General features: G+C 40.7%; 1 protein-coding gene across 1 annotated transcript; it reads left to right on the top strand.

The window, feature by feature from the left end:
- Window positions 1–2952: 2952 nt before the first annotated feature.
- Window positions 2953–24886, top strand: LOC135473569 (glycine receptor subunit alphaZ1-like). The gene is made up of 8 exons (XM_064753425.1): window positions 2953–3112; window positions 3994–4061; window positions 4706–4932; window positions 5742–5824; window positions 13406–13543; window positions 16076–16473; window positions 18249–18404; window positions 24719–24886. Exons 1-8 carry the CDS (start codon window positions 2953–2955, stop codon window positions 24884–24886), a joined length of 1398 nt encoding a protein of 465 aa, XP_064609495.1.
- The last annotated feature ends 1400 nt before the right edge of the window (window positions 24887–26286 follow it).

Below are 26286 nucleotides of genomic sequence, written 5' to 3'. Positions count from 1 at the left end.
GAAATCGCAGATATTTCAATATTTTATAATAAAGCTTTAAGTTGTTTAACGAGTCTGACGCGTCTAACAGAAAACGCGAGAGTTGGAAACAAAAGTTAATCTGGGCTTTGGTGTCTTCGCTAAAGAGTTGTCCAAGTTATCACACCACGCAGGCTAGCAAGCGAGAATGAGATGTCCTCATACGGATTCTATAGCATCCAATGCATACATCGGGAATGTAACTCTGTAGCTCTGGATTCACCCCTATATACGTGACACAACACGTCCATTACCTTGTAGAATTCTGCGCAACTTCGCACCGAATCCTGCTAATAACAATTATAATAAGAGTACTTTGGGGTTTACTGTTGTTCCTCCCATTACTATCCATGATATTTAGTCGTCTATTAATATATAATTATAGCGCTACATTAAAACAATGCAAGGAAATTTACAGTCAGTATGTAGTTATGTAGGCCTACCAGGCGTGAGATGTCATTTCTACATGGCATAATTGCCTTGACATTAGCTCACGAACCGTGTCATGTATGGCAGGACGTTTTGAACTTCCGCAGACACGTGGTGCAGTGGGAATTAACCGCATCGTCCCGATTCATCATCCGAGGAACAGGCCTATTGTTTTACTTACCGGACGACCTGAAACCCCTCGTTCGTGGCAGGTTCGAAACTGAAACACATATCTGGTAGATATTAAAAAAAAAATCGTCATTTTCAGGAAGGATTCCAAGCAAGGTGATAACCAGTAAACAAACAACTAGAGCTCACCAGTTCAAATGGCTTATCTTTGTCTTCTGTGTATTCCTTTGGTTTTGTCGAGCCCACAAGTGATGGCGGTGCCAGACAAAATCACTCCGTAAGTTACTGTCACTATTCTCATCAAATTCACATAGTTTATCTGTGTGTCATGGGTTTAATGATAATTTAATCCCAGTACCAGACATGATCAGTGTTTTAAAATATTATTAATGTCCAGTTATGTTTATCATATCAAAATTGTATGTTCCCAAATTTTCAATTTAAATGCACATCTAATAATTTTATAAGAAACATAAAATGTGTGCACCTATAAATGTTTAATTTTATTACAGTACTTGTATATCAGCGATACACAGCCGTTTGTAGAAAGAAACAGGTTATTTGATTGGTGTTTTATATTACTCTTTAATATACGAAGGCGGCCAGCAATACGGTGCAATATCCGCAGGTTGTTGGCAGACCTTTCCACGTGCGACTGGAGAGGTAGCCAATAGACAAACATTTACAAGAAGCTCCTGTGTCCTTATGCTGCGCTTGCACGCTAACTACTCGGAAACGGAGGCACCCCGTGGGGTTTTGTGACGGAGATTAATATTTGTTCTCCATATCGCCTAACCGCAGTAGGCTAGACCTTTGTAGGCTTATACCTGTTATAAACTGATCATGGTAACGACATATCGGCAACATGTCGTAATTAATTATTAATATAATTATTAAACTTGCATGGAACCTGTTTGAACAAGAATGGCGTACCTCAGAGGAATGCCTCCTCATTATTAAACATTTCCCAGATCGTACATAAAAGGAGCTCTTTCCATTTTCCTTTTGTAAAGACAGCATGTTGATCCACGAATTAACATGCCTCTGTCACGAATATGGAAATGGATAGCGCTGTGTAAAGTGGTGAATTGTGTTACCTAAACTCTCATTACATTTCAACGAAAAGACATTAGACTATATGTATATATGCAGTGATAAAATATTCCACATAAAATTTTAAAAGCATACCTTTCTATTTTCGGAAGGGGCCTCCGTGGCTCAGTCGGTTATAGCGCTAGCGCAGCGTAATGACCCAGGAGTCTCTCACCAATGTGGTCGCTGTGAGTTCAGCTCCAGCTCATGCTGGCTTCCTCTCCGCCCGTAAGTGAGAAGATCTGTCAGCAGCCTGCGGATGGTCGTGGGTTTCCCCTGGGCTCTGCCCGGTTTCCACCCACCATAATGCTGGCCGCCGTCGTATTCTTGAGTACGGCGTGAAACACCAATCAAATAAATAAATAAATAAATTCTATTTTCGTGATTTTATACATAACCTAGATATCGCATTTCAAAGAGCGAAAAATCATGCAAATTGAAATAAAAGCGCTGCCATGTTATCAATTTTTACCAATCAGCCCAGAATGATTACTGTAACCCGAGAACCACAGCTGTTCCCGTTGTCGTCGCCCAAATCCTATTTCCCGTTTAACCATATGAGCGTATGATACGAATGAGGATGTATCATATTTCCGGTTTCTCTATTTCATGGTCTCGTAAGAATATCGGATTCAAAGCTGATTTTTGGAGTTGCCAAGAGCGTGAGAACAAAATATTGTGACCGTTTAGATTTTTCCTACCCCTTTTTCGAAATAACTAAGGTTATGCGCTGTCTTTTCTATAAACTGTAATTCCAGTTATGTATTACTGCAAATTAAAGAGCGTAATGTTTCTACTTTAATCGAGTCATCAGTAAGAAAAATCGACTGAATAATGCAGTGAAAAATTGAGTTATATTTTTTGATTGACATTCCTTATTAGCAATATTCACTCGTTAATCCAGCTTGCTGCAGGAAAGGCATTTAGGGTATATATTCACTCAGCGTTGTAATGGTGTGCTTTCCTACACAGAATAAAAAAATTACGAGAGACCATACAACAAAAATAAATTATTCGAGTAACAGAGACATTTTTTTTGGGGCCTGAACAATGACCACTAAGACCACTAAGAGTTTTCGATACAGCGACCTCACGGACATACACGCTGGTTGAATTGTCCAGACTATTGACATGTGTAGCCGGCGATTTGCCGCTTGATCTTGAGGCTCTGATACCTGGAGAAAGTACATGGATCTCACAAAGTGCGTGATAAATTTTGCAACACAAAGATTCGACCGTTAAAAGCATCATTCGCTTAAGTATTCAGGTCAATTGTGTCATTCGATGGTTAGACAGAAGCGTCTGCTGTGCTTAAAGGCAGATGTCGACGGTAAATTAGGAGATAAACTATCTGTGGGCTATAACTTCAGGACGATGTTCATCCAGGGTGTTCTTAACACGACAGATGAGCAGGACCATCGAGTGCAGCCACTCTTCGATCATGGTGAGTCTACTGTGAACACTTATCCTCCTGACCTATCACTCTGTGGGATATTCTGTTCTAGCATGTGCGTTGATTCACGCTTAAAGATAAGGAAGAATGTTCACACCCAATGTTTAATGGTGAAACAGTTCCATAGAGCGCTGGTATTTGGGGACTCACAAGTGGCAATCTTACATAACACCAAACACCTAACGGTTACAGGTGAAATGACCTTATCTAGGCTGCATGTACACATGGACGACAGTTATTCGCAAAATTTTTTTTTATTTGATTGGGGTTTTACGCCGAACTCAAGAATATATCACGGATACGATTGTCGGAGGAGGAAACTGGGCACGCTATACACGGGGGAAACCCAAGGCCATCTCCATGTTGCTGACAGACCTTCGAATGCAAGTACAATCGGAGACGCCCCAGGACACTCCAGTATACGCCAAAGTAATATTGCATGCTACCATTCCAATACGATCAAAAATGAAGCCAGAATAAATCAGAATATAATAACTGAAATCAGCCCTGAACGTTTCAAGCCGTTCTCAAGAGGATCATTCAGAGGATCATGTTATGTAGGCCTACATAAAAAAGGAAAAAATATTTCAACTACACGACTGCGGCCAGCATTATGCTGAGAGAAAAACGGGTAGAATCCGGGGAGGGGGGTTGGTCAGGACCATCAGCAGGTTTCTGGCAGACCTTTACATTGTATTAAGTTATATACAGTATGACTTACACTGTTAAACATTATTGGCTGGATTGATTATTGAATAAGGCGACAAACATCAGTATAATAAATTGATAAATATTCACAGAGAAATGATTTTATTGTTCTTGATTTTTGTCATATTTGTCGCTTTTTTTTCTTTTCTTCTCTTGCCTGACAGAGAAAGCTATCAGGATTGTCACTCAGGCTCGAGTCCTCAAAGTAGATTCCATCTCGGAAAATGATATGGTTAGTACCATTCATATTTGAAAATCTCTTGGTATCACATGAAATTTGTTATGTACCAAAATTGCTCATTGTAATGTTGTCATTGTTGTTGTGGTTTAAGAGAGAACACTGTGCTTTGGGAACGTAAGTTTTTTCTTTTTGGCAGACTTTGTGAGGCTTGTATTACAAAATGGCTCGTAACTTCAATACGTGAACGACCAGGCGACCAGTACTACTCATTACGTATTAATTCGTTGGTGCACCAAACGCTGTTAAACCTCGTGTACTATCTATCATTCTACCTAATTTGGCGTTGTAAGTCACAGCATTATACTTGACAGAGTGATACGAAACTGCGTGATATGTAAGATTGTCACATGTGACCGCGTGACATTTGACAGTGTGGTATGTGATAGTTTGAAATGTGACAGCGTGAGAATGTGACATGTGAGGGTGTGACATGTGCCTGTAGGACACGTGACAGCTTGACATGTGAAAGTTTGAGGCCTTACGTCTGAAAGTGTGATAATGCGATAGCTTTATACATTGCATCGTAAGACAGTCGGTTCCATACTTTCCAATTTTTAGCACAAATGCACGGGAAAAAAAAAACATTTGAAGGATTAAAACGATTAATGACATAATTGACCATTTCCTGGTGACAGGAATACTCCATGGACATGGTGCTCACGATGAAGTGGAAGGACAGGCGGCTGAAGTTCCACAAGCTCATCAACCTCACTCGCATCGAGCTACACGGGGAAATGATGAGTCGTATCTGGACACCCGATGTTTATTTCGTCAACGCCAAAGTCGGCAACAAAGACAAAGAGACCAGCGAAATTCGGCGGCTATTTCTTAGATACGATGGCTGGGTTTTGTACTCCAAAAAGTAAGAGCTTTGTCTAACTACAAACATGCTTTAGACATTGTATGTTTGCGTCAAGTCTGACATTCGTATACCATTTGTAAACCATCAAAGGGCGATCCAAGTCAATGACCTCAAGACCCATTTCCAAAGGAACATAAAACACCAATTCCCAAAGGAATATTTAAAAAATAATTTATATTTAGTAAATAAAACATGTACAAGAGAAGCAGTCAATAGTTTTTAGTGATGCAGAGAGGACAGCTGATAGTCTAAGCATGATATTCAATTCAAATTAGAAATTTAGTTGTGAATAATTTCAAAGTCGAATGCAAAAAAGACTTTGTTGGCATAAAACTACATGTCTGAGAAAATATCGAAAGACATATCAAGCAGGTTTTGATTTTATGGGAGCTTAGCTTACCACTCCAGTGCATTTGTTAATGTTATGTTCTTGCCGTGTTGAAAGGCCAGTAGATATGTAGAACCGTTAAATATGACAAATACGATGTATTATAATCCTTACGATTTGCTAGTCACTTCCTGAATTAGAAGGAAAGGAGAAACTATATTAAATATAGCATACCTACAAAAGCCATTCTGTTTTATATATATATATATATATATATATATATATATATATATATATATATATATATATATATATATATATATATATATATATATATATATATATATATATATATATATATATATATATATATATATATATATATATATATAAAACACGAGATACATTTGATATTCTGGAACAAAGAAGTTAACCAGGCAAAGTATTGTTTATTAGACATGATTATACCTGATATTTCCAGATCTTCCCTGAGACTCAGCTGTGATATGGACTTGTTATGGTATCCACACGACGCTCAGCTTTGCGAAGTAAGGATTTCTAGCTGTGAGTATCAACATCTAACACACCAAATTAACATTCCTTGCGCCATTCCACCATCATTAAAAACTACTGACTGCTTCCCTTTGTACAACTTTGTACTTTATATACTTTCTTTCTTTCTTTGATGGTTTATATTAAACGTTGTTTTAAGAATTGGCCTTGCGAACGTCCATTTCGGTTGACGGCTGATGTACCTATCTCTGTTTCCACGCATACATGCATTTTTTTTTCGTGCGATCAACAGTTAGAATCAACATGTTATCCAGAAAAACAGACTTGCTAGTAATTGCTTAGTACGACCAACAGAATAGGTATTAACATCTTACCCAGTTCAGCTTACTCGAATTGCTTAGTACGACCAAACAGTATAGATATTAAGATCTTACCCAGTTCAGCAGACTTGAATTACTTAGTACGACCAACAGTATAGATATTAACATCTTACCCAGTTCAACTGACTTGAATTGCTTAGTACGACCGACAGTATAAGTATTAACATCTGACCCAGTTCAGCAGACTTGAATTGCTTAGTACGACCAACGGTATAAGTATTAACATCTGACCCAGTTCAGCTGACTGGAATTACTTAGTACGACCAACAGTATAAGTATTAACATCTGACCCAGTTCAGCTGACTGGAATTGCTTAGTGCGACCAAGGGTATAAATATTAACATCTGACCCAGTTCAGCTGACTTGAATTGCTTAGTACGACCAACAGTGTAAATATTAAAATCTTACCCAGTTCAAAAGTCCTCCACTGCGTTATACAATCATCTGTAAGTATTACCACCCTGTCAAATTTAGTGGTACGCTTTCACTGCTTGATGGTGCCTTCGGTAAAGCTTTGGCCTCGCTCCAGTCCTCTTAATATATCAGACGTCAATATATTAGTCTGCCTCTCAGCTGTCCGACGCCATACCTGCCAAGCGGGAACTTAACAACAACTGACAAAGTGCGGAATTCTCTGATCGACCAGAGTATTCGACTTTCAGCTTACACATTCCTGAAGTCTAATCTGTTTAAATACATCCAATAAAATGTTTCCCAGGCTATTCAGTTGATGTGTGCCACTTAAGTTCAGCCGAGACCGGAATCAGACATCCTTTAAGGCAGTCTATACATGTAGCTGAGATACACGAGCCTACTATTCTTTGTGGTCTATCGGCTCTAGGCTTATGGAGCTCCAACCACACGTTTTGAATTCAGTAGAGGAGCCGCCATAATAGAAATCGTCCCACATTCTGCGTACAAAAACAACACAGCAGATCAGGCACAAACAGAGCGATGGATTTGCAATAGGAGAGTACTACTAAAGCTCCTTGCTGCCTAAGTCAAATAGTCCAAGTGCAAAACCACTTTACTTTGAGTGCATCGAGTTGTAAGCCTACTAAACACCGTCTAATAAACACAAATCATATCACCAATAAGGATTACATACGATATGACCACATGTCTTGGACAACATGACCACATGGCTTGGACAATATGACCACATGTCTTGGACAATATGGCCACATGTTTTGGACAATATGACCACATGTCTTAGACAATATGACCACATGTCTTGGACAATATGACCACATATCTTGGACAATATGGCCACATGTCTTGGACAATATGACCATATGTCTTGGAAAATATGACCATATGTCTTGGACAATATGACCACATGTCTTGGACAATATGACCACATGTCTTGGACAATATGGCCACATATCTTAGACAATATGACCATATGTCTTAGACAATATAGCCACATGTCTTGGACAATATAGCCACATGTCTTGGACAATATGGCCATGTGTCTTAGACAATATGACCATATGTCTTAGACAATATAGGACCCTACATCTGAGACGATTTGACCAGTTTTCTTGCACGACTTTGGTCTTTGACCATACACCCTGCTTCATTCTCTCATTTTTTTGGAATATCTGTCAAGTAATAAAACCGCCTATGCATTTATTATGCGATTTACAGTTTACAATAACCATTAATATTTATTTATTTATTTACTTGATTGGTGTTTCACGCCGTGCTCAAGAATATTTCACTTATACGACAGTGGCCAGCATTATGATGGGAGGAAACCGGGCAGAGCCCGAGGTCCCCCACGAACATCTTTAGGTTGCTGGCAGACCTTCCCACTTACGATCGGAGATGAAGCCATCATGAGCTGGACTCACAGCGACCGCATCGGTGAGAGGCTCCAAGGCCATTACGCTGCGCTAACGCGTTAACCAACAAAGCCACGAAGGCTCCTCCATTCATATTGTAATTTATATGTCTACTCGTTATCAACTATTACAAGCTCAGTGAAAGTGCTCTGTGCAACCGAATGCTTGACTCTGCATTACTTCAAATCCGTTAAAAAAATTTATGCCGTGTGAGAATATTTTACACACAGTCAACCGTCAACCGACTTTGTACACAGCCACGTATGTACACATAACCCATTTCAGAGTCGCTTCCACCCCAAACTTACTCTGGTATAGTTAACATTTTCGGGATAGGATATAAACTATCCGCAAGCAGTTAACCGCGCATGAGGCATTCGCGTTAACACATGGAGTTGTTACGTAACCCGCTCTTCCATCCACCAAGGCCTCTTTTAAGTAGAATGAATCGATCCCGTCTGAAGTATTCCCGAAAACGGAAGGAAAACGGTTGAATTTGGTGATCAAACACCAGAAAATCTACTCCAAGACGATCACGCCACCGTTGAGCTTGTGAGGTCACCACGGTATATTCCCTGTAGGTATGTCAAGCGTCTCTGTGTACAACAGACCACGGGAGAGATCGCTATACTTTTACAACTAATTTCGAGATTAGTCCATGCTCAAGTGTGACTGCGACTGCAGTAACTCCACTGTACTGTAATGTTACATACATGGTCTAAAAATGCAACAGATTGAGAAAACAGGGCTTTTCAATACATAATCCAGACAAATCTTCATGGCGTGATGTCACCTGACCAGGGCTCCGCGGCCGACAAGATAGGCAGATGGTCCAACTTTAATGTTTTTTTTAAAAGTGAAACTAGTTGAAATAATATTTTCTTTAAATGTAGTGTACATAATAACATTGTAAAAGTATTGTGTCTAGGAAACATTTGGTATGAAAATAAAGGCGTTGGGGTTTTCCGTTAATGCTGCGTCAAACGCATTTACCATGGTGACAAATATCTTCACTATATGTTGTCATGGAAGTTACGCCAGACCGAATTTGCGACTGCTTCGTAAAAAGGATTCCAGGGTCTCCTTTTACTCAGTAGTTGCAACGCTGCGCCGAAATAGACGAATTTCAAGTTCGAACTCTTTTACCCTTGAATTATTACTCGAAAGGCACACGGTAATTCTAGATCTGTTTCTGATTGCTATAGTTCTGGTTGCTGAACAATGGCATGCTCGTTACGACTTCTTGTACCCCAGTAGTCAGATTCATTCAAAAGGCACTCGTAACGGCATGCATACATAACTGCAAGGGCAGCGTATCCCCTTTCTTACTGTTGTTGTGGTACATGTAGTTCCGCGCATAGTACACTGTGATGCCAGTGAGACGATTGACGCATACATTGCCCCTCTGAGAAAACTGACAAAAACGTGCAATTTTGGCCAGATGGAAGATAGAATGCTACGTGGTCGTATAGTTGTTGGTGTGATAGATGACGCTGTTCGTGAAAAGCTTCTAAAAGACAGAAAACTCAACTGGCACGATGCATAGAAATCTGCAGAGCGTACGAGGAGTCAGGCTAAGACAATGTTGGAAGCGACACCGAAGCCGTCGCCGATGTTAGCCGACTGAATAGTAATCAGCCGAAAGGAGAGGGACAAACCAGGAAACAAAATTACAAAACCTCGTCATCGATGTGGAAGGCAAACACATAGTTACGACAAATGCCCAACAAAGGACGCCTAACGAGGACATTTCGCAGTCCGTTGCCTTACTTCCCGTTCAGTCAGTGCAGTTCAGGATGACGAGGATTTATCATTCCTGGGGCCTGTAAGTGACCGGAGCACTTATCCGTGGAACGTTGAACTGAAAGTTCATGTAGGTGACTGAGTCGATCCGGTTGATTTCAAAGTCGACACTTGTGCAGACGTGACGGTTATTCCGTCAAACCTTGCTCCCTTTCTGAAAGTGAAACTTAACAATTCGCAGGAGAAGTTGTTTGGTCCTGGTGGAAAAGAGGTTTCCCTGCAAAACTACACACGTCAAAACATTCAACCACGCATACTTTGTATGTAGTAAAGGTCTAAGGGAGGCTTTTTTTAGGCCAGCCTGTAATTACCGAGCTTGAATATACTTCAGCGTGTGAATGCGGTGGACGGTGACAAATACAGAGAACGTTACCCAAAGTTATTTTCTGGGCTTGGGAAACTGAAAGAAACTTCCAAGATTCGGCTTGCGAAAGACGCGGTTCCTTTCAAAATAACGTCACCGAGACGCCTTGCGTTACCATTAATGGCAAAGATCAAGGAAGAGTTTCAGGAGATGGAACAGTTAGGTGTCATTAGACCCATTAAGGAGCCGACATATTGATGTGCACCGATGGTGGTCGTACCAAAGCCAGCGGACAAGTGTCAATACAGGTGGATCTCAGCAAGTTGAAAGAAAGTGTTCTTCGGGAGAACTTTCCACTTCCATCGACAGACCAGTTACTGGCACAGCTGTCAGGAGCAACAGTTTTCTTCAAATTGGGCTGTAAGAGTGGATTTTATCAAATTCCTCTTGATGAATCGTCACAGATTTTGACGACATTCATAACTCCATTTGGGAGATATTGTTTTCAACGCCTTTGCTTTGGCATTTCAAGACGCCCGGAAGTAATCACAGGATCATGTCCCTGCTCCTAGATGGTATTCCTGGACTCTTTTGTGACATTGACGATGTTCTCATATCAGGGAACGCAATGAAGAACATGGCGACAGGCTTCATACAATACTACAGAAACCATAAGATGCATGATTCACCCTCATTGACAAGTATGTCTTTTCACAACCGCAGATAGCTTCTCTAGGACAGAATTTCTGCGGATGGTGTCGCTGTGGACCCTAAACAAGTAGCAGCGATCGAGAACTTTCCGAGACCAACAACGGTGACGGCTCTTTTGCCCCCAACTTAGCGGAGAAAACAAAGCCTTTGCTGTAGATACTCGTGAAAGAGAACTAGTGGACTTGGAGTGAACCAGAGAAGAAAGCTTTCACCCAAATCAAAAGGATCTCACCTCAGCGCCAGTGCTTGCACATTACTGTGCAGACAAACCAACAAAGGTGTTTTGTGACGCGTCATCGTACGGATTGGGTGCTGTAGGATAAAAGTGACTGGAGACCTGTGTTCTACGCATCCAGATCTATGACGGCCACAGAGCAAAGATACGCCCAAGTGAAAAAAGAAGCTTAAGCAGCGACGTAGGCGTGTGAGTTGCTGACTTTCTTGTTGGACTAAAAAGTTTTGTGATAGAAACTGAGCCCAAGCCATTGCTGGCATTGTTGAAAATCAAGCTGTTGGATACTCTGCCGCCCAGAATACAATGCTTAAAGATGAGGTTGATGAGATATATCCATAAAGATAACATAAAAAACCATGCAGTATTATACTGGCGCATGGCCGACTACAGCGAAGACTGACTCAGAACTTCGACCTTATTGGTGTGTAAGAGACGGAATTTCAATACAGCAAGGACTGTTGCTATTCAGGAATAGATTTGTTATCCCAGAAACTTTGAGAAGGGACATTCTTGTTCGTCTACACGGTAGTCATCAAGGAATGTTAAAGTGACCTGCTCTGGCCCAAATTTCAGTATGGCGACCAAGTCTCTCGTTGAGTTGAAAATAAAGTCGACAAGTGTCCTATATGTGTACAAGTGAGAAGACAGCGACCGGAACCACTACTTCCTTTGATGATGCCGGATTATCCTTGGCAGAAAGTCGAGATGAACCTGTTCGAATGGAAGAGTAACACCTACCTTATAACTGTGGATTATTATTCGAAGTTCATTGAGATTGCTCATCTCAGGAGCACCACATCAGAGCCCCACAGAGTAATAGAACGTGTGAAGCCCATCTTTTCGAGACACGGTATACCAGAGACTGTTATATGGGATAACGGTCCACAGTTTGCCTCATATGAGTTTGCCGACTCTTACAGATTTCGGTACATAACCAGTAGTCCGTATTAGCCTGAAGGTAATGGAGAAGCAGAGAGTGCAGACAGTCTGCAGTGCAGACAATGAAATGACGTCTTAAGTAAGCAGGCGATCCTTACCTCGCTTTGTTACCCCACCACTCCGTTGCAGAATACATAAACCTCTTCTGAGTTATTAATGGGACGGAGGCTCAGAAACGGGATACCCGTGTTGCCGTCTAGTCTCATTCCACAGTGGACTGATTTTAACAACATAAAGTCTGAAAACCAAAAGCAAAGGGAGATACAGAAACGTAACTTTTTGATCAGTTACATAAAGTGAAACAGCTTCTGCCCGGCGTCATTGAAAACTGATGACCACTTCTCTTGTGTGTTACCGGCTTTATTTCCTATTTGTATAATTTCCTACATGCCTTTGTCTTTGGGAGCTAGTGTTAAATGACGCTTACATCAAATACTTTTACCAGAACAGACGGAAGCTACTGTGTTGCACAGCAAGAAAACGGTCTTACACAGTAAAGACTTCAAAAGGCATCAAACCACGCAATCGTGCACAACTTGTTGTTAGAGAGCCAACCGTAACAGTAAAGGCAAGTCACCATAAGGAAATGTGTACGTTACTTGAGTGTGAAACCACTAGAGTGGAATTTCATTATTCAGTGAATAATCTGTGATCCATCGTGCAGTAGCCTACCAAGTGACTGCAAAACGATACGTTGAGGTCGTCGAGTGAGAAGGCCAGTTCGCCATGATTTTTGAACTGTAACGGTAAATACATAACAAGTTTTGTGAAAAGGAAGACAGTTCTTTCTAAGTTAAAAAGAGTTTACTTTTAGACCCAGAGAAACTGCTAATTTTTGTTAGAAAACGATTGGAAGAAACCAAATCAGCTGTTTGAACTTGAATACTTAATTGGAAAAGGTTCTTTTAACATTATGTTTAAGAATTGTTCTTTGCAGTTGAATCCGTCATGAAAGTCTGATGTTGCCGTAGAGATTGATTTTCACAAATTCGTGGTCTTAGAGGCTTCGTTGAAACCTAAGAAAGGGAGATGCAGTGTTTAGTGCATGTGTACATGTAATATGTAAGTGCAAGTATACGTATGATATGTGACGCATTGCATGATGGGTCATTATCTGAGCCAAACGACATGGCATGGCAGTAAACGCACATCTTACAAAAGTCAACTGTACTGTGTTATCTTTATGTGCTACGTGAACACATGGTAACGCGACAGCCAGTTTGTACGTTGAACTTTCATCTTTACACATGAATATGGATGTCGTTCCTGGGGCCCGTATCACAACGCGCACGTAACGTTACGTTACGGCGACCAGTACTGTAGTTATTACGTCGCCATGGTAGTTACGAGGACGTAGCGCTACGTCTGCTTTGTGATACGCGCGCCTGCACTGTAACCATTTTGTCTTCACAGTTACTCACACTACCTCCCAGTTACAGTTTGAATGGAAGAAGGACAACCCAATAGAGATCAGCAAGGCCATCAAACTGCCACAGTTCCGGATCAACAGGACGTTTATAAAGGAATGTGTAGAAACATCGATAACAGGAGGTAAGCTTTACCACTGACCAAATGTCCAGTTAACGGCCACTAAATAAGAGTGGAGCCAACGACCAGTGATCAACTGTAGAATTACCAGCCGCCGATCAAGCGTCAAATTAACCACCGCTGACAAAGTGTGAAATTAACGATCAGTGATTAAGTGGGGAATTACCGACGTGGGCCCGGTTTCTCGAAGCACTTTTAACGTTACAATCACTTAACTACCACGGCAACCAGTACTGTAGACATTAGGTCGTCATGCTAGTGGCGAGCTCGTAAGAGAGCTTCGTGAAACTGGACCCATGTCTAGAATATCGAAAACTGACCAAACGTCGTATTAATGTCTGCTTCTCAGAGTATATTTATTTATCTATTTCATTGGTGTTTTACACCGTACTCAAGAATATTTCACTTATACGACGGCGGCCAGCATTATGGTGGGAGGAAACAGGGCAGAGCCCGGGGGAAACCCACGACCATCCGCAGGTTGATGGCAGACCTTCCCACATACGGCCGGAGAGGACATACAGCATGAGCTGGACTTGACTGAAGAGTATAGAACTAATGACCAATAACCAAACGTGAAATCGACCAAGTTCCGAGTTAAAGATCACTGACCAAGTGCCTAATAAACGACCGCTGATAAAGTGTCTAAATAAGGGTTTAACACCGCCGTAGCTGTGTTGGTATAACCCGACACCGCTGAAGCTAAGTGCACTTCACTTCAAGTGTCTAATAAACGTTCTACCCCGCTGTTCGTTGCGGTCCGTGGGCAAATGTACATATTAAACGTAGATGATCTGACAAAAACATCGAGCGTGTCACGCGACACTTCGGCCGGTACCTTTGTTTCGTACCTCATCAAATCCATCGAAAGGATTTGACTCGATCGGTACGAAACATGGTTCAGCGGTATCGTGTTACACAACAAACACCGCTCCGACGGTGTTAAACCCTTAAACAACTCACTCAATGTGAAATTACCGATCACTGCCTTAATTTGTGTATAATTAACAATAGTTGGCACGGTGTCGAAATAACGACCACTGAGTTAATGCGACATTACCGACCGTTGGCCAATTTCAGGTATAAGTAACGACCACTGACCGATATAGTGTATAAGTAACGACCACTGACCTTTAGGCCTATATAGTGTACAAGCAACGACAACTGACCTATATAGTGTACAAGTATTGACAACTGACTTATATAGTGAACAAGTAACAACTGACCTATAGGTTTATATAGTGTACAAGTAACGACAGCTGACTGATGTAGTGTACAAGTAACGATGACTGATCTATAAAATGTACAACTAACGACATTTGACCTATATATTGTACAAGTAACGACAACTGACCTATATAGAATATAAGTAAGGGCAAATGACCACTATATAGTGTGTAATTAACGACTACTGACATATATTGTGTATAAGTAACGACTACTGACCTACACAGTGTATAAGTAACGATCACTGACCTACACAGTGTATAAGTAACGATCACTGACCTATATAGTGTATAAGTAACGCTTACTAACAACCTCTGACCAAGTGTGGAATTAACGGCCAGTGACTGCATGACTATTGTCATTATTAAAACTGCGTTAGCAACCCATATCAATCCGTGGTACACGTGTGTTGATACCGTGAATAAGGTCAGAAATTACTGACTGTTTAAAGGTCATTTGAGAGGAGGCCATTAGGGTCATTCCTTGGAACCTTAGGAACTTGGTCATTCCACTTGTTACAGGTGTCAGCTGTGGTCGTGCATATCACATTGTCAAATACATTTTCTTAGGCCTGATTTACAAACACACGATGTCCAAGAATCGAATCGTCTTTACAGAACAAGCTTGATTTTTAAACGGCAATATAAAATCGGGGGCCAAAATTTTGTATATTTGGATTACAATTTTAGGCCAAATGGCTTTGTGAAAAGGTTACCTGAGTTCGGAATTGGTAGCTTGAGTGGAACGGAAGGAAGGAAATAACTGACAGTTTCGTCACTGGAATATTACTAAGTTTTTTTATGGCATTCTCACAATAAATGTGTCTGTTGTCTTCTCGCAGTGATAATTGGTGTTACCATTTTACTATTATGCATTTTGAACATCTTGTTTTTCTGGTATGCGAAAGTTGATTAAGACAATATGACATATCTCTTCTGTGGGGTTCCATGAGGTTGCGTGTTCGAATCCTGGGCCTACCGATATGGCTGTGGCTTTTTAACAGGAGAATTTTGAAGTAACCGGCGAAGGGGAATGGCGTCCTCCGCCATAAACTTGACTGCGGTTATAAACGGGGTACAAAGTTGAGTTTTTTGTGAAACACCATTCAAAGGGATACACTGTCGACGCCTGTTGGCTTTCCTGGGTTAAATCTTGCAGCCTTGATCACGCTTGAAAAAATATACCATACATAAAATTCAGCTTAGGCAAGGCATAACCTGGACTTGCCTGTTTCTCACAGCAGCCAATCAGAATCGTTTCTGTATCCATTTTAGAGAAGAAACAATGGTATATGGTTTTTTTTTGCAGAGAATTTCACCTGTCTACTTATCTGTGTGGAGTTTGTTCGCTGGAGTGGTTACTACACTCTACAGATTTACATCCCGAGCATCATGATCGTCACCGTCTCCTGGGTTTCCTTTTGGCTAAACGTGGAGGCCACGCCTGCTAGAGTCTCGTTGGGTGTTCTCACACTTCTCACCATGACGACACAAACGTCGAAAGCACGCGACTCATTACCACGGATCTCCTACGTCACAGCGATTGATGTGTGGGTGATAAACTGCTTGACCTTTACTTTCCTAGCCCTTGTGGAATATGCCCTGGTGAGCGTCTTAATGAGAACTAAACTACCAAAAAGAGGCCGCAAACATAAGATTGCTAAGACAGTCGACGCCCTCGGAGAAAAGCAGCTGTTTGTATATGGGGTAAGTTAAATAGCAACGATTACAAAAAATAACAAAGTAGTAAAGCACTGTCTTATATTATATATAAAATATATCAGTAAGAATATAAATAAACAATAAATCAAACGATTTATCGAAAAAGTGGTAAACTCCCCAGTCTAGGGGAATGGGTAATCGATCAATCGAAAAGTTTTTAACTAAATATTTCATTTGCAAGCGGGCTGTGGCTTGATGGTGGTTAAGGTTCTTGCTTTCCAATCGCTATAAGACAAAGTATGGGTTCAAAACTGGCCTGGGACAGTGAATTTGTAGATTCTTTGACAGTTTGTGAAGCCTTGGTGACAATAAGCGGTCGACGACGCCTTCGAGCCGTTTGTGCAGTCTAACGTTCGTTGAAGATCACTTGCCCTCTAGTATGATGTGCATAGGCCCATATCTGTACTATACTCCTTACAGCGCACGTGCCGATCTCTACGCTCGCTAGACATCACTGCCACCACTGGATAAACTTGGCCTTGGAGCCTGTGTGACCCACGTTGTCTTTGTTTAGGCTTGGCCTCGCCACTGGCGTCCTCGTGCGGAACTATTCAATCAGGATCCATGGATAAAAATGGTTCAGAAACCTCTTGTACATAGCTGTCGTAGCCAAGGTTGGCTTGTAACTACCATGGCAAAGTATGTTTCTAACACTTGTGGTCATGGTAATTACAATGACCTTAGTCCACGATCGCCTTGTGCAAGCGGCCCCAGGTGTTGAGAGCGACGCATGCGCTGAAAGGAGTATGTATCTCAACGCCATACGTGGAAGAGTTCATTAGTAAAGTCGGTGGTTTGGTTCATGAACTCTGGTTTCTTCCACCCATAAAACTGACCGCCATACTTTAACTGAAAACAATTTTTAACCAAGTGTTTAACGACGATCAATTAAATTATCGAATAATTATTTCACCATCGTGGAGCGTCCATTATGTCCATTATTTCTTAGGTTTAAGAAAAGAAGGTTCGCTTTTTGCGGCAAACTGCCAGCCGCAAAAACGGACTTGGCCTCAAATAGTGGGTATGTCCATTTTTCCGGCATATATTTGAGGCAGTTTACTCCAAGAAGCAAAACCTTATCTCTGTTCTAACTCACTTGGATATTACTAAATCTTATTAATTTATTACATTTTTACTCTCACAAGCATACTCCAGTTGGCTGTGTAGAAGTGAGCGATTTTAATGTAAAGACGACAGGCGAAGCCAGGTTTTCGACATACATACACACATTAGTTTACATGGCGACTCCATTCCATGGAATGATTTGCACCAAGGCAGTAAGATGTGTTTCAGGGATTTAGGCTGCTCTAATTAACCGTAGTCAATCCATAGAGAGCTATTGCCATAATGCTGTAGCCTAGCATCTGTGGGCCAGGTTTTCGACTAAAGAGAATGTTTTATTTAAATATCAGAACTGTACTTTTCCATTAAACTTGACATGATCTTTACCCATTTAATACATGATCCATTTGAGATCTGGGTGTGAGTTCTTTATTGTTTGAGTGAAACGGGCAACAGTTACTTGTAAGAGTGTAACCTATTCACTCTTCATTTGGAAGAGTCCATCTTGGCTGAAAATCTTGGCAAGTTGCCAACATGGACATTACGACATGTTATATGGTGCATGTCTTTTTCCAATGTTTTCTAGGCTAAAGAATCAACAGGTGTGCTAGAATCCATTCTTGTGACAGGGTAAAAGAAACAAAATAAAAAACTGAGCATGAATCGATAATCATACTGTTCTCTTCGTTTCTTTCAAGCTAAAGCCGCTGATGGAAAAGGACAAGGACAAGTTAGTGAAGGAAGACGAGGAGGAGTTTGAGGACGGGCGGAAAATCGCTGTGAAAGTGGACAGAACTGCTAGAGTTGTCTTCCCTAGCATGTTCGTGGTGTTCACAGCGTTGTACTGGATAACTGTAGGGTACTCTGCATGACTAGAAAACTATGGGGGGTCTCCATGTTCTCATATATATATGCAAAACAGATCGAAGATGATCCGGTTTGAAACTGGAATGAATGGGCAAAATCACAAATACTAAGAAATATTTCAAGAAAACTTAGATGAATTTTCTGTTCGTACATGACGTCGCTTTGCGAAACTACAACCAGTACCCATTTTGTCTATACGGGAGACGTACGGCATAGAATCTGTCTGTAATCGTGCCTTATATTGACAGTGTAGCCCACAAGAGTTGTGATAATACGGTCGATCAATATTATCTTAGAGTAGATGCACCTTGTAACGAGGCTGCTGTGTGGTCGAAAGCGTAAACTCTAAGACATAAATACGTAAGTGTAAAGCTAAAGAATTGCGCCAAGACTCAAGATTATCCTATACCGAATGCGCATGTAACTATGCTACCGCGAGTGAAAAGTTATAAACACATATATAGCACTAGACATGCAGTTGGGATGAGATTGGACATTACCATAGCCTGCCAGGCAAATGCCACTGTATAATGAAGTGTTTATCAGATGAAAGGCCATTTAAAAACTGTCCAGGAAAATAGTTGGATTTATTTTTTGCAGGGATTTTTTCTAACTCCGTTAAAATTGTGTTAAAGATCAGATACTACGCTGGTATATTGTGACCTAGAGGGTATCGGTTACGTCACATCTATACTTTTTGCCTGAAATAATTTGCTTCAAGGTCAAATCGGCGAATGCATACATATATCTATAGGGCCTATGTATATGCACTTTGAATGATGAAATGTTGCGGTCTAATTTGTGTTAAGTCACAAAAACCTAAAGTGACTTAACTGGATCTAACTATTTTCCTGCACAGTTTTTAATGGTCTTTTACACACTTCATTTTCGAGTGATCTTTGCCTTTAATTCACACAACACACACGAGACTTCACGAGAAATGGTGGGACTTCATTATACTATCCTATAGCGAAGATGCGTGTTGTGATTAGCCATCATCAGTACAAGAACTGTGATCTTCCATTTTGCGTCTTTTGTAAAGTAACGGAGCATTGTCATTATATTTGGCGCGTAACTTTTGTCTCAATGCAGCGTATAGTATAACACAACACTGTTTTGACATCTCGCATAACACTGAACCCAGCACCCTGTTTTCATCTTACAACATGGAAGTGTTTGAAGTGTACAATATGTTTTCGTATAAGACTATGGAGGTGTGCAAAGTGGACAAACTGTTTTCATCTCACTGTATGGAAGATTGGACTAACTGTTGTTTGTCAATACGGCTGTGTTTGAAATGTGCAAAGTGTTTTCTTCTTACAACATGGAAATGTTTGAAGTGTACAAAATCTATTTTCTCACAACATGGAAGTACCGCAGATGAAAAATTGTTTCATCTCACAGCGTGGTTGTTTGACGGGTACATGTTGTTTTCTCAAAATACAAAAGTACAGGAAGTGTAAAAATAGCAGCAACGACAATGTGATAGCTGGCAAATGGTCACACGTAACCGGTGAAATACGCCCTCTTGACAATTTACCCCATTCTGTTTTTTTTTTCTAACTGTTCTAAATGCATAAATAGTAGCGATTTATAGGCCTCCTAGCGCCATGACTTAAGCAGAATTAGGTTAAAAAAATGCATTGATATTAAGGGACAAGACAGCACTTGGCTAAAACATATTTCAATCGATTTCAGGATTCTCAAGCCCTATAAGAAGTGTCATACTTTATTATTTTAATGAGATTTCACCGAATAACATGTAGAACAAAATGTCAATATTGCATAAATGGCTGGTATGAATCGGGAAAGACATCTTGAGATTTTATCCAATCAAACATGTTGCTATCAGATTATGCGGCCTAAGCTGTGACGTAGCCTTTACCCATTCACTCCATGAAGTGACATATGATAAAACAGAAATGCTGCATAAGACATCATTTTGACATCGTTTACAACGATTTAGTTACGTATAGCCGAGGGACCATTTCACAGTGTTGTGGGACAGGTCTGTGTCATTTACGGGCCACCACAGACGTAAAATTAGTTGATTTACAAGCCATGTAATATTCAACGACGGTGTCAGAGAGTAGCATACCGTCTCGGCCCAAACCACATTCATCTCCTCAGTAAACCCTAGACCTACTTAGACACGCTTTTCAAACTATACAAATACAATTTTTATCGTTCATTTTGGCGTTTCTAAATAACAAATATCAGAGTCCGTCAAAAATTCATGAGGAGTGCCGAAGGTTGATGGGAATGACAAGACGGCTTCACACCGAAAAATTCTTAAAATTAATTAAATCTTATGATATAAATTTTGTCTTTAAGTTTATGAACATTGAGGGATTTCATTTGTGCTCCTTTGTCTTTCTTGCACACAAAGGATGATTTTTTTCTATTTTCTTTTGTAAAATACAGTTATATTATTGGAACGCCGTGTATAAGCCGAGGTGTTCTCTGGAGTCCGCTATAACTAGGTCAGCAGTGCTCTCATCTTTGAAACACCACCACAAAACTGAGGCATAAAATTCAGCGACAGACGAATATATAGATGAGGCTCAGCAGTGCTGAGATTTATTTCCATTTGTTTCAGAAATGAACATTTACAGCTGTAATTTTGTAAATATTTAATAGGGGTCAAAATCACCAACACAACACCTCCGGAGGCTACGACCTGAACTAGGAATACCCTGGCCGTGCATCTGCAGGCAACTTAAACTGTAAATGATATAGCAGACTTACTGTATCAACAGTTCAAATAGTGGAAGAAATATCCTTCCAGTATGCCCATCTGCCACGTTTATCTGTCATAGGCTACTGCTGTGACGTCACTTTGCTGCCCATAATGGAGATGCGTTGAAGCTGTGTCAAGACGAAGTTTCACTAAACCTTTTCTGGGTTGAAAAAATCTAAAAAAAAGTATTTAACACCGGTTTAAGATATTTGAATGGTAGTCTTTCAGTGGAAATGAACATTAGTCAGGTGCTGTCTTTCACTTTAATTGCAATATATCACACGTCACTGGTCTGGAATTACTCAAAATGCTGTGTTGTATTCACATTTAACATACAATCACATTAAAAGACCGAGAAAGGTTATATACTATACGTACTTCCATGCATGTACTACAACAGAAAACCTTTGGCATAATATCGTCGTAAAACCGGAAGTGTTGAAATTGCACTAAACGCCGTGACAAACGATGCAGTTAAACACCAGGCAAGTCAAACTTGCATCATAGAGTAACGAGAATAACTAAGGTGAGAAATTCAAATGAAGCACGATTTCCCATACAGCTAAATTCAGTCAAACGTTTGAATGATGTTATAAACGTTTGAATTATCTTTTAAACGTTTGGTCCTACCATGTCTGCAAGGGTATGGCATACGCCTGCACCTTTTCGTACTTATGCTTTGGAGTAACTTCAATGACTGCCAATATACTTCATAAATCAGTGGTATGAAAAAAAAACATTTGATCATGATTGATTCTTTGGAAAAGCTCTGAAAAAACTTGAGGTAGACGTTGCCAATCATCATACTGATGTAAGTGCAGTATGATTTGAACAGAACAGACGGGGTGGGGAGTATTTATAGCGAGGATTTGGAGCCAGCTCTGCCTTTTTCGAAGGAAGGGACACAACTCTTCTGGTACTTCAACATGAATCTTCATGTGTCAATGCTGGCATTAGTCATTGTTCAAAAAGCAAAACAAAAGCAAATCGACCCATTTGAACCTTATCACTGGCATTAAACATGTTGTCTTTCATATTGATGGCATTTAGTTCAGTTAAGCATCAGAAGATAGAAAAAAGCAGCAATGTTGACATTAAACATTTTGTGGTGAACAGCCTATTTGTCATCTTCATTAAGTCAAACCAGACATTACCCTTATAGCTAGGTCTCTATATAAAGTCAGAGGCTGCGTATATTGCTACACGTAAAACACCCATAAAATAAATAGATATACTGCTATGCTTTTATATCAAACTAGACACTATGTATGTCGCAACTCTATAATTCATCGTTGTCATTTGACTGAAAAATTGTTAAGTACGACATAGAACCCCAAGCACTCACTCACTCACTCTATAATTTATACTTTCGAACAACTGGATTTCTCGCAAGGAGCGGGGGGTGACAAATAAACCGGAGCTACATGGGCAAAAATGCTCATTTTTACCGATTCCTAGAGTTTAAAGTACTACAGGGCACTGACACTATTATATCTGAGAACTAGACACATTCTGATTACTTTGACAGAAAGAATTTCTTGCCTAAAACCTATATTTTTCATTTTTTATGCTAAAATCTTCTCCAATGCCTCTATCACCTGGGTTGAATTTGCATTGTTTTCACCCCAAGTACTCTAACCACTCGACATAAAAGTGTACTGATGATTGGCTGAGGGCACTATGACATCGCTGCAATACATATGAATATCACTCCGTTTGCTACCTCCATCTGACTGCTGAGCGGAAGTGTTCCAGCAGGAACTTAACAAAACTGTCATCGTTATCCAAGCCGATTAATTTTGACCTTTAACTATGGGGTTTATGACAGGAAACCAGTGACTAGACTATATTTTTCTAACTTTTTTGTTCCATGTAATCGTATAGATGGAGTGAGTGCTTTGGTTACAAGTCAAACTTTACGTAACATCGGTCGTGAAAGTTTACAACTTATGCATGTTGTTGTTGTTTCACCTTTACTGTCTCTCATTAAGGACATTACCATCTGATTGGATACTTGGATACTAATCAATATTCATCAACTATCGAGTCGTGCGAATCGGTTGATTCTGGCTGTTGGGTCAAGAAAGTAAATGTAAACTAGATGAAATGAAGAAGTCTTCGTGTAGGATGAAACTCGCAGAACCCGTTATATCTCACGATATGTTACGAAGCATAGCATCAAGCTCAGTCACAAAGAATATTCTGACGTCGAAGATAATAAATCACTCCTAACATCGTGAAGGTAATTAAACTTTAGCCAGAAACTGAAAGTTGGACAACTGACCCTACCATAAGCAACACTTATAGCGTTGATAGGGTTTTTACTCTTTTACTATCATGCTTATTGCCTTAGCATTTCCTTGTACACATTCAAACCATTGTACAGTTTTGTAAAATAAACTACTGTTGGATTTAATATTTACTTTCAGTTGAAATTCCATCGGTTTTGTTGTTAATGTCTTCCTTTTGTTATTGTCGAAAACGTTTCTTTTTAGTGGTCTCATGTGACTTATATATGGCGAATATTTATTTATTTAGTAATTTATAGGCATTTAATGTACTCTTTAAGAATTTTTCACTCATAGTGCGGGCAGGTGAATAGGTGGAAGGAACCAGAATAGCCGCGTAGCAAACCACCGCCTTTCATCAGCCTTTCATTAGGAATCGTTCCGGTACAAACTCCTGACTTACTTCTTTCAGTTGTATTTAGAAGCTGGGTTGGATAACATAAGATATATATATGGATCAGATCTGGAATACAAAGAAGTTGTGATCCATATATATCTTATGTTCTGACTTACGTCTGCAGTCGAGATAGCGGGAGCTAAGTCTGAGTATCTGCTTGATCGGTGTAGTCATACGTGCTGTAGCGGTTGCGGCTTGCGATACGCCTTTTTGGGGGTTCCATACATGCGGCCCTACAGCTGTAGATTGTCCTGTTACTCTGTTCTGCGGTTTATTTCTTCAGATCAACATGCAGCAATGGTCATTGCAGGAATATATTTACGTCAGTGTAAAAATTAAAATACCAGGACTAGTTTTCTGTACTTTTTCTATTTTTGCCGCATAAGCAACACGCCTTATCGTCACCAAGGACCCACAAGAATAGAGATCTACAAATCTTCTCTGTCCCAGGCCGAGTTTGACCCAGCACATAGGATGTTCTGTAGTAATCGAAAGACCACACCCTCTGATTGTTAAAACATGGCCTCTTCCCGCCTGTGTTATATATGAGAAAACGCCATAAGGCTAGTTAATATCTCTGCGAGTTTTCAAACCCAAGGCCTTTGTGCATCAAGTTCTATGCCACCCCCAGAACGGCTGACGCTGGAGAAGTGGATGGCCACATACACACGTAACAGTGCCATCCTGGAGAAGTGGGTTGCCATATAGACAGGTAGTAGTGACATTGTGCAGAAGTGGATGGCCACACAAACAGGTAGTCGTGACATTGTGGAGAAGTGAATCGTCACATAAACAGGCAGTAGTGACATTGTGGAGAAGTGGATAGTCTCACAGATAGGCAGTAGTGACATTGTGGAGATGTGGGTGGCCACATAGACAGGTAGTAGTGACATTGTGGAGAAGTGGGTAGCCTCACAGACAGGTTTTAGTGACATTGTGGAGAAGTGGATGGCCACACAGACAGAAAGTGGTGATACTATGGAGAAGTGGATGGCCACACAGACAAGGAGTAGTGATATTCTGGAGAAGTGGATGGCCACATAAACAGGGAGTAGTGATATTATGGAGAAGTGGTTGGCCAAACAGACACGGAGTAGTGATATTCTGGAGAAGTGGTTGGCCACATAAACGGGGAGTAGTGATATTATGGAGAAGTGGTTGGCCAAACAGACACGGAGTAGTGATATTATGGAGAAGTGGTTGGCCAAACAGACACGGAGTGGCGATACTATGGAGAAGTGGATGGCCTCACAGACAGGCAGTAGTGATATTTATGGAGAAGTGGATGGCAACACAGACAGGGAGTAGTGATATTTGTGGAGAAGTGGATGGCCACAAAGACAGGGAGTGGTGATACTATGGAGAAGTGGATGGCCACACAGACAGGGAGTAGTGATATTTATGGAGAAGTGGATGGCTACACAGACAGGGAATGGTGATATTTTGGAGAAGTGGATGGCCACACAGACAAGGAGTAGTGATATTCTGGAGAAGTGGATGGCTACACAGACAGGGAGCAGTGATATTTTGGAGAAGTGGATGGCAACACAGACAGGGAGTAGTGATATTTATGGAGAAGTGGTTGGCCAAACAGACACGGAGTGGCGATACTATGGAGAAGTGGTTGGCCAAACAGACACGGAGTGGCGATACTATGGAGAAGTGGATGGCTACACAGACAGGGAGTAGTGATATTATGGAGAAGTGGATGGCTACACAGACAGGGAGTAGTGATATTATGGAGAAGTGGGTGGCCACAAACAGGGAATAGAGATATTCTGGAGAAGTGGATGGCAACATTTAAATATATCATTTATGAAACAGTTTTCTTGTTGACATAGAAAAGCATGTTTATTTGGTTCCGAAAGAATACAAATTCATAAGCACCTTTTCTCTTAACTTAACTTACTAACCGGGGTAGATCTGAAATCATACCTATTCACTCTAAACTCGAGCAATGACTAACTAGGACAGTTGTAGACCTATATGATTGATAACATGAGAAATGTGTGAGTGCAGAAGATAAAAATGAAGCTGTATGAACATATTGCACAAATAAATGAGATATCAATATCAAAACATATCGGGGCCTCCGTGGCTCAGTTGGTTAGCGCGCTAGCGCAGCGTAATGACCCAGGAGTCTCTCACCAATGCGGTCACTGTGAGTTCAAGTCCAGCTCATGCTGGCTTCCTCTCCGGCCGTAAGTGGGAAGGTCTGCCAACAACCTGTGGATGGTCGTGGGTTTCCCTCGGGCTGTGCCCAGTTTCCACCCACCATAATGCTGGCCGCCGTCGTATAAGTGAAATATTCTTGAGTACGGCGTAAAACACCAATCACATAAATAAATAAATCAAAACATATCAACAATAGCCTATGGGGGTAAGTTGATCCATGGCTCTTCACACCCGACCTAGCGGCACAACTACTTTTTTCTTGGCAGCTA

This window comes from Liolophura sinensis, chromosome 8 (genome assembly GCF_032854445.1).
Source record: "Liolophura sinensis isolate JHLJ2023 chromosome 8, CUHK_Ljap_v2, whole genome shotgun sequence".
Lineage (NCBI taxonomy): Eukaryota > Metazoa > Mollusca > Polyplacophora > Chitonida > Chitonidae > Liolophura > Liolophura sinensis.
Note: the sequence above shows the minus strand (reverse complement) of the source record. Positions and strands in the feature narration are given on the sequence as shown.